General features: G+C 32.7%; 1 protein-coding gene across 1 annotated transcript; it reads right to left on the bottom strand.

Moving 5' to 3' along the window:
• Nucleotides 1-2289: 2289 nt before the first annotated feature.
• Nucleotides 2290-3772, bottom strand: LOC111376052 (lactosylceramide 4-alpha-galactosyltransferase-like). The gene has a single exon (XM_022998981.1). The coding sequence runs from the start codon at nt 3680-3682 to the stop codon at nt 2489-2491; it is 1194 nt and encodes a 397-aa protein (XP_022854749.1). The 5' UTR covers nt 3683-3772; the 3' UTR covers nt 2290-2488.
• Nucleotides 3773-10789: the final 7017 nt, after the last annotated feature.

Genomic DNA, 10789 nt, shown 5'->3' with positions numbered 1-10789 from the left:
TCAACCTTGCTTCTATCAACATGGATGCTGCACAAGTATTCGAACATAAATTGTTAGCACCAAGATTGCCAATCGAAGAAGAGGGACTGACGATCATTTGCACTTTGACAATTGAGTCAATTATTAATATAGAGTAACATAGTGGATTGGGTGTGGAGAAACAAACAAACAGAGATTCAGTAAGAGTTTAGAGAAGAGCAAAAATCGTACTTCTGCCTCTACACGTTCTTTGTATTTATAAGAAATGACACTTTGTGGGACAACGATAATTCATGTGTCATGCTCTCATTGATTTGCATGAGTCATTCTTTAGTTATGTTACGCTTTCTTCCTTGAGTTTGTTTCCTTGTGCGATCAGGTATCCTCGTAGGGATAATTGCAAAAGATTCTCCTTGATCCCCAAGAATCACGTGCTAACTTAAAATAGTTTCCTCGTCTGATTCCCCTACTTTAAATAGACGAGCGCCAGTTCAAATGCAAGCTTAACTCTTCGATGTTCGGATAAACAACGTATGCTTGTCCAATTGTGCCGCACGAATTTAAGAGGGTTGACAATAATGGCGAATGCAAGGGCAAATGTGTCGGGCCTTTGCCATCTCCAAATCTAGAGTGTTACAAGCCAAAATCATAGAAAAATAAAAAATAAATAACTTACCCAAATACAAATGAATAATGCTATTTACAGTGAAAACTACCTGCAGTCGCCCTATGTGGCGTATACTTAACAGTTTTTCATTTAATGTATAATTCAAAAAATAACTACCATATCTATATATCAAATATCAAATTGTCACGTGTATGTCACAGAGGGCGACTACTGACAGTCTTCACTACGAATAGCATTACTCAATACAAATACCCCCTCCCATACTCCTCCAAAATGTCATAAAACTATTTCTAAATCTTAAACCCAACCCACTTTCTAGTTAGATTTGCTAGGTGGTGCTGTTTTTTCAATAATTTTAGAGTCATATTTAACATGTTTGATCAATTAATTGATAGGTAGATTGGCATTAAGCATTATTGTGACTCAATGGAGTTACTGTTCTTCGTAAAATAATGTCATTCAACCCTATTTATGCTTAGCACAATTCTCGTTGTCCATTAAATATCCTTAAATGATTGAACATTTTAAATGAAGATGTGTCAGTAATGTTTAAGATGCGTAACCAATTAATTGACAGCTAGATTGGTGCTTAGCAAGAGTTTAATTGTGCATTGAGTGTCGTTAAATAATTGAACATCTTAAATAAAGATATATGAGTCTTATTTAAGGCGTTCAATCAATTAATTGATAGCTAGAGTTTTGTTAAGCACAAGTATAATTTGATAATATTACTATTTTTGATAGAATAATAATATTTAGCACCAATGGTGCTAACATTAGTATCAGAGCTTGATCTACTTTTAAATGTTCGACGGGTGAGTAGTATATAAAGAACGTGAACATCATGACAATTTAGTGGTGATATTTTTTTGTGTTGATTCTTTAATTTTGCAAGTTTACTTTTATCATTTTTTTTTCTTTTAAACGACGATTTTGTTGCACATTAGAACTGAGAGAAACTTAATATCCAATCATTTACCAAGTTTGTTGCACATTACAATCTACTTCTTTTTATTTACAATCAATTAGTTACACAAAATTTGTTTATAAAACTTACTTATTGTCCAAAATTTTATGATTTGTCAAAACGTCACATTAGAGATGGAACATACCTCTTTTTCCCTTTTTATTTTGACATGATAAATACTTCAAAACTTTTAAAGGAGACATCTTTATACATTAAGCCCCCGTTTGTTTCTCACTTTTGAAAGAATGAGAATAAAAAATATAGTCATTACGGATCCCACACAAGAGATAGAAATTCAAATTGGATGGCTTCATATAATGGATAACGTTCAAATTTTTTATTTAATGATGAAAAATGGGAACCAAACAGGGACTAAATTTACATCATTGTTACATTTCTTCGTGATACCGATTATATTCATTGTTTTCAAAAAATAAAAATAAAAAATTCATAGCAACGAGACCTGAATTCAAAATTTTTGTCTACCTTGATTATATATGAGACCATTATCTAAAATTTCAAACCTGTAGAACGTCGACACATTCAATTAAATTATGCATTTCACAAAAGAAGTACGTGCCAACATACCAAATATAAATATATGCACTTCTTTAATGCACGCAAAAGCATAAAAAAGCACTCTATAACACAGAATTAAATATTCAAACTTTGGCCAAATAGTTATTCACTATTTAACTGAAACAGAGTCATATAATAGAGGAAAAAGAAGAATTTATTCTGTACAGGATAATAATTAAAAAAAAAAAACACTAGAAGAACAAAAAAAATGCAGGGAAAGGAATCATGGAAAGAGACCAAATCTCCAGCTTAAAAGGCTTGGCCAGTAAAAAAAAATTCTTTCTTAAATCGTAAACACTAGGCACTGTGCACATCGACCCATGTAGTCCGTCTGTTCAAGAATTGTACGTATATCTGCATACGATGCAGCGATCAGATATTAATCTGTCTATGATGCTTCCCTCTTCAATATTGAATCTGCTACTTTGCCTATTCCACAAATGTACCCCATAGGCCTCCCTCTTGAGCTGCCGCAGCTTGGCTTTGATCCATTTCTCGCCATTCTGGTCATTGGGCCGGGCAAAAAATCTGGCCACCCGAATCCAATCCACCGGATAGAAAGCCATTGGTGGTAAAACAGTAAAGTTAAAATCTTTTTCTTTTTCCACCCTATCTACCACTCTTGAAACCAAATATGGGCCATTGTGTCCCCATCTATTCCCATCAAAAGTTAAAGCAAATTCCTCCATGAACATGTACAGAAGAGGATGCTTTTTATCAAATGCAAGCACAGCGTTATTTAATCTTGTCCAGTTTCCATTGAGATCTATACTTTGCGCTCCAATTGAATTCCTTAAACCCGAAAAATCCTTCAATACGATAAAATCTGTATCCAAATAAATCCCTCCAAACTTGTATAGAACTGCAAGTCTAATCAGGTTGGATAAATTCTGGGCCAGGGGGATTTCACCTGTGTCCCTTTTCCCATTTTTGATATCATCGAACCATTTTTCAGATGGGGTGTTGTTGAATAATGAATACAAGTTTGGCGTGATTGCTTCGACTCCATAGCCACGTTTAATCAGAGGTTTCAAAATCCGATATCCATATCTAGAATCCATAGTTTTCGAGAGAATAATCAAACATCCTATGGGATTTGTTTTGAACAGGCTCTCAATAACGAAAAATTCCCTACTTCCAAATGATTCTGCTGGAGAAATCCATGTCATGAAGAACTGGGCCTTGCACTCGTACCTGCTAAAGAATTTCCCAACCCTAGAATCAAATTTTGGCATCAAATTCGTAGACTCAAACAATTTCAGTTCTGGGATTCTTCCTTTTTCTTCAGTAACCTTGTCAGTGAGTTTAATCCTTACTTGATCATCTGATGAAGTTGATTTCAACAGTTGTGATATTTTATGAGTCCGCAACTCCCGATGATTGCTTCTGTTTTCATCAGCAACAGAATAGATCGAAAGACTATTAGAAAACAGACTGTTAGCAGAAATAATAACGAAGATGATCAACGCAGAAGTTATAATCGAGAATATGTTGACTTTGATGGGGCTGAATCTCAATGAATCGAACATATTTACAACAAAAAATTTGTCAATCAGTTTCAAAAGAAATGGAAGATATCGAACATAGTAACTTTAAAGAGAGACTATTGCATGGGAGTCCTCGAGTGTAATCCCGTACGATAACGAATTACCTCTTATTTCGCCACCAAATTCAAGGTATTGTTAACTCAGGGAAATTGCATCATTGATCCGTAACTTCTTTGCCTGGTAGCAAATTGATCATCAATTTTATAATCACAAAATAGTATTCAGCAATATAAATTATCAAACTCCCGTTATATCGCTACGTAAGTTGTGACTATAACAAAAATATGTCTCACTTCAAATTTGAAAACACCGCCTCAAGTTAATAAACAAAGTCTATCTCAATAAGTTAGATAAGTGATGGTTACGTGATGGTTTTATATAAATTTGGACAAATTTTGTATTTTAGGAATGATTGTGTGATTATAATAAAAAGATTGAAACCAATTTACTCCTTTTTTTAAAATTTGGAACCGATTTTCTACTATGGTGATAGATTGGGACCAGTAGAGCAAGTTTTTTAAATTTTTGGTAAATAGAATCCTCAATTGCAACATGCTGGATATTTCACTGGAGAATCCCCGAAATTTTCTGACTTTTGTTTGGTCAACGTGATCTCCTCGTCAATTCAAAAATTGGAGCAAATTATTCTTGGCAATTTTCCACTTTGAAAACCAATTCTTCTGGCTGTTTATCTAATTAGTGGACCGTGCATGATTATCTTTAATCATCATCTTGAAGTATAATCTAACATGAAATTTTGGAAACATAATGATTTGAATTTAGAAGTCAATGAACTAAACCTAATGATTTTCAATGAGTACTTCAGACTAAAAGCAGGGAAAACATCGAAGATGAATAAGTGCGGAACTAATGATTGTGTTGAGGGCGGCTTTTTCCGCTTTCACTACCACCATCCTTGTATGTTGTAGCATTTGATAAGACAGTTTAGGATCGTATATCACTTGTAGATGATCACATTATGCCCCATGGACCACTTATTTCCACTAGTCAAAGCGACCTCACAACCAATCACTCACTCGATGTCCCAAAAAAAATTCTGTAGATCGACAAGATTAAGGCAGATCGGAGGGGCCTCACCCATAAAATGGGCAATTTCCCTCTCAAGCAGGATAAAAAAAAAAAAGAAGACAAGACCCGAAAGAGAGATCAAATATTACAAAAACTTCCAGCTCATACCAGTTATGTTCGAATTCACTGAACATTGCGAAAGCCTCAATTTTACTCAAAAAATCTTTATTAAAAGATCCAACATCACCTTCTACTAATTAATAATTGAAGCATTTGTTTTATTTTATACAGATTTATCTTTTTTTATTTGGTTTTAAACTTTTTTTCGACAAGACGCATCAAACGAAGTTCATGTGTGTGCATTTTTATTAAATGTAATGCCCGGAAATAACTAAAACATTTAATTATTATTTTGCAAAAAAAGAAAAAGAAAAGAAAAGAATACATCATTTTAAATAATAAAAGTAGTGAGTTATATTACTAAGAAATCCCCGAAAGTACGACTTTGATCTTAAAAGGTTAAGTCAGTCTCCCCATTTTTTCTCATTCAAAATTGGCGCAAATTAAGCAAAAACCACCTAACATCAAATATTTTATGTATGGTCAAAAGATTGACAATTTCCATCTCTTTAATTTCTATAATTTCCAATTTTCTTTTAGAAGCGCGTTATACATTGCTAAGGATATTTGATAAAATCATTGCATTAATTTTGACATAATTAGATCATATTAAATAACATACACATGCAGATCACTTTGCATTTAGTTGGTAAATATGCCCCAAAAAAAAAAATAAACACAATGTAGTTATATCTTGGACGTGGCATGTAGTTATATCTTGGACGTGGCCCTTCATTAAAAGAATAAGTAAAAAAAATAAAAAATTAAGTCTTGAATAAATAATAAATATAAAAAGAAAAAGAAAGTCCATTGGGAGTTTGAATTCCATGTGAGAGATTGTAATGATATTGTACAAGTCCAACTATTGTTATATTATAATTTGTAAGAGTATTTTCAATAGATTTTTTAAACACTGGATGCTCACTTTTAACAAGTCAATATTTATGGTTTTTTTGAGCCACATTATTAAAAAAAAAATTACATTCTTCAACAATAATTTGACATCATTTTAACACACATTTTTCAATAAAATAGTAGTACACGTAAATTTAAAAAAAATTCTTATTTTTTAACCACATATTTCTCATTAATTTGACATGAATAATGCATTTTTTTCATATAATGTAGCTCAAACTTGGGCTTAAAATCATATTTCAAGATAATCTTTAAATTGACATTTTAATTTATAGAGTTAGTTTGACTATCCAAAACTCACTCTATATAATTAAATGCATTCAAAGTCTTTCATTTTTAAATGTAGGAAAATAATAAAATAATCCAAAGAAAAGCTAGTTAAAATAAAAAAATAGAGAAAAATAATAAATATTGTTTGGGAGTAGTAAAATTAAGTGTTAAATATAAAATAGTTTGTCAGAGTACTTCAAAATTTTAGCTCTCTAAATTTATAAAGGGTATCGTTATTTACATCCACAATTTTTATATATGTATCTCACTCTATATATATTTCTATTAAAATTTTAAAAAAATTACTTTTTTCATCAACATCAAATTTTCAATATTATCTTTATTAAATTCATTCATTTAAATATTATAGATTCATACAAATTTTATATATTCATCCCACTATAAATACATTCATAATACAATTTCAAAAATAACTATATTCATCTAATTACTATCAACATTTAATATGATTCTTCTTTTTATTTTCTATATTATCATGTCGGTGCTTTAATATTTAGTTATAGACGTTAGAAAATCTCTTTCTTTTTTTTTTTCTTAAGTTTATAGGATTCTTTCAAAAGTATACTGCTTAAGCAACCAAACAAATCCCTCCTCGTATAATATATTAATTAATTTTTTTTTGTTTATAAACTCATGAATTTGGTTGTTTGTTTTCAGTTGATAATTTCAAATTTGTTTCTTTTTATAATGTAAGAATATTTGGACAAGTATTGAAACTTATTTTTAAATTTATTGTATATTTTCATCTGTCAAATTAATACTTGAAAAGGCATAAAAAATATATTTTCGTTTCTCATATCATGAAAAAATTATAACTCTAATAATGTGTTTTTTTTTTTTTTAATTTCCATTGAAGAGGATATTTTACGATTTGAGTTAAAGATGATGTTTTATGACTATTGGAATTTTACTCAAACGCAAATTCTAAAAAAATATAAAAAGGTTTAAAAGAATTTATGAAAATAACATTAGTGGATGAATTTAGAACAATATATTTTTATTTAATTTTATATATGTCTATTTAGGTATGTTGATGTCAAAATTAGCAGGGAAAATTTTGAACCAACTTTAAGAAAAAGGGAAATTTGTGTTTAGAAAAGATCACAAAGTTGTAATTGTGCCATAAGTTGTTATCTCAATTCGTTTTCTCCCTTTTTTTTCTTACAAGTGTCTTATTCCACTATTTATACATATTTCAGCCGAAATTACATCAAATTAATCAAATCAACAACAGTGCCGAGCTCGCAACTCGGGTCGCCGAATTCTCCAATGATTGGTCAACGAGGTTGGTGGTCATGTGCCAATGTAGTGCCAAAGTAATGATGACCTGTGGGGGCTAGAATTCGAGGACTTGGAATTGGCTATTCCGGGTGGCGATGACATCACCTGTGGCAAGTGTCTCTGATTGATAGGTGATGTGACAAGGGATAATCATGGTGTTTTTCTAAGATAACTGCGGGTAACTCCGACTTGAGAATGTGAACTGAACTCACTTTTAACTGAAGTGGGGTTAGCGAACTGTTTTTACCAGATCGGAGTTCGGATGTCAACAGTTATCCCCCAGGTCAGCCCTGCCGTGGGGGGCTGACCTCAATGATGCATTTATGGCTGTGACAAGTGTCATCTTTTAGAGGTGGATGAGCTGTACGCCACTTACAAATAGCTTCTTTAGCAAGCTTTGGCCAAAATTACGTCGTTTTGTCTCCCAGAGCTTTGGACTGTTAATATTTTCCCTCTATTTCCAGATGAATGGCTCAGATCGCGTCCTCTCATCTTCCCTTTTTTTAAATCAGGTTTTGTTCAACCATTTCTCTTCCTATTTCGCTGATTTTTACTCTCTCAGACATTTGGGCGATTTTCCTAAGTTCGTATTCCCATGTTCGAATGAGGTCGTTTTCTCAGTTCGTCTCCAAGGTACCCTTCTGTTCTTATTTGCTGCCTCCTTTCAGTTTGTGATTCTTTTCTTAGTTTATACATGAGTTCGGACGAGTTTAGAGTTCATTCCTGGGGCAACCAGCAGGAAGAGTCAGTTTCGTCGAGTTCATCCTCTAGTTGTAGGGAAGTTTTTACCCCCATTCCTATTTCTATAGTTAACCCAATTGACCTAGAGCATCCTGTGATGGACTTAGGATGTGAGGGTTCCAAGGGAACAGGAGGATCCGGTGAGGATGTTGAGGAGGGTATTTTCGAGGAGTGGGGGGCGAGTTCCTATAGGTCGGTTGTGATAGGGGATGTGTTGGCCAGCTAGCGAGCTAAGTACGCCATCCCTAATTCGATAGTTATGATAATACCAGAGCCTTCTGACTGAGCTGACACTCCTCCTTAGGGATGTGTCGCTCTGAACTCGGTTATCCTCCAAGCTAACCTTAGGCTTCCTTTTCCTAGGATGATCCGTAAATTCCTTTCTTCTTGGGGCATAACTCCCACGCAGCTATGCCCTAACGGGTGGCGAACCTTAATTGCCACCCTTATTCTGTGGGACCAAATGGGGAATCCCGAGCTGAGTGTCCAACAATTCGATTCTTTGTTTACTTTTAAGGAGGATGGGAAGAACTCGAGCTGGTGATACACAAGCGTTAGGCCCAGGACGGGAGGTTCTTTGGTGTTAGACACCCCTTCCTCAATTAAGAAATGGAAGGAGGAATGGTTTTACGTATCGAGGGAGTGACAGTTTCATTCTGCCGAGGTGAATAGGGAGGCGTGGTTCCCAGGCTCTATCATTCGTTATGTAAGTGTCTTTTTGGGTTTTAGTTTTTTTTAGCAAGGCATATGTTTTACGAAGTTCTGACCTCAGTATTTTTCTTTGTGTAGATTACAAGAAGAAGACGTTAACCAGAGACACTCAGAGAAGAGCTGAGAAGATGTAACGCCCCGAATTCTAATAACCCGAAACGTTACGAAACATGAATATACCTTGAAATAAACAGTTTTAATATAACGAGAAATTCTATAAAAGATTGAATAACATTTAATCAAAAGATAAATTTAAATATGCAGAACGTTTGAAAACATATCATTCATCCAAAAAATTTTAGAACAGTTAAAACTAATTGAAAATTTATAATGCACTCACAATTGGGTCAAAAATGAATAACCCATTATTAGTTCTAGTGTTTTTGAAAATTAAAATACTTCATGACGAGGATCCATTGGTCCAATAGCAAATCTATCCATCGCCGTCCAGCATACTAATTATTACCCAAAAATTGTAAATAAGGGGATGAGTATAACGAATTATACTCAATGAGATACTTGCTACTCCACATTCAAGTCAAACGTGAAATTACAAATAAATTATCTTACCAACATAACATGAGAATTATCACACCATGACAAATGATAATTCTAGCAAGCTCTGCAAAATAACATGAAGGCTAAATTGTGCCTTGAAAATAACGTGAAGGCTAAATTGTGCCTTAAAATGTATCATGATTTCTCCCGAAGGAGCCTGAATTGAAATAATTAAATTCATAATAACGTATTTGAAAAGATGTGAAAAACCACTAATAGCACTGAGTATCTCACATTTTGAAGATGAAAGTGGAGAATAAAATTGCAGAAATGTGATTGCAATTCCAAAGCCCTAAAAAAATCTAAATAATATAGAGGAATATTTTAAAGAGGGAGAGGTAATGGACGTGTAGTAGAATGTGGTTTTAGTGCTCTATTTATACTGTTGAAGTCGGGTAATCACGTGGGGGAAGTGGAATTTCAGCCATATTTAAATTCGTATTTCATGCAATCTTCTGAGAAATTGATTCATAATTCCCGATTGATATAGTATGACTGAAGATTAATTATTGGTTTTTTGACAATTTCTATATCAATCACAATTACAACAATGAAATGATATGCATTACACTGCATGACTTTTACACGTGGACGAGGAAAACAAATCTGCCTCCTATTTGCATAATTTACTCTAATACAAACATCTTAAATTGTCAATCTCCTAATGTCCGAAAATTATAAAATGTGTGCTTATTAATTAAATTAGAATTTCAGTCCAATCTTCCCAAAGTTTGTTCCAATTAGGGGACATAATGATTACTAATTATATGGACACGTGAAAGTTGTAATGAAATGCATGGGTTACTCATGTACTAAAGTCTAACATCAAATAATTCAAATTCCTTTGATTTGCATTTAACTAAATTTGTAAGCAGGAATTACGTTTTAATTAATTACCTCGTAATTAAAAATGTATAATTATTAATACTTAACATAAAGACTTTGTTTTACCAAAACTTAAAATTCTAATTTATTTAGCTAAACTAGTGGTGGCAGTCAACTGGCGAAAAATCTAATCCTTTAAAACTCTTATAACCATAATATTCTTTAGACGGCTAAAACTCGGGTTTAACTTGACCAAATTAAATTTTTCTTGAGTCCATAATTCACCATTTATTATGAGCTTCAAAATGAACCCAATATTGGTAGAGTAATTCTAATTCTTTCAATAGTTAACTATTTGGCCCATTTAATAAAGTATAAAATAATTTGATATATTTTTTTTTAATTTGGTCCCTCAGCTAATAAGATAACTATAGAGATAATCAATTAACTTGCATAAGAATTTAACCAAACATTGCATTCCTATTAAATGACAAATAAAAATATATGCGAATTTAAGTTAAAAATTCGGGATTCTACAACCTACCCTCCTTAAAATAATTTTGTCCTCGAAATTTACCTTAGATTAGTTGAAAAGTTCGGGATACTTGATTTTCATCT

This window comes from Olea europaea, chromosome 2 (genome assembly GCF_002742605.1).
Source record: "Olea europaea var. sylvestris chromosome 2, O_europaea_v1, whole genome shotgun sequence".
In the NCBI taxonomy this organism is placed as follows: Eukaryota; Viridiplantae; Streptophyta; class Magnoliopsida; order Lamiales; family Oleaceae; genus Olea; species Olea europaea.
Note: the sequence above shows the minus strand (reverse complement) of the source record. Positions and strands in the feature narration are given on the sequence as shown.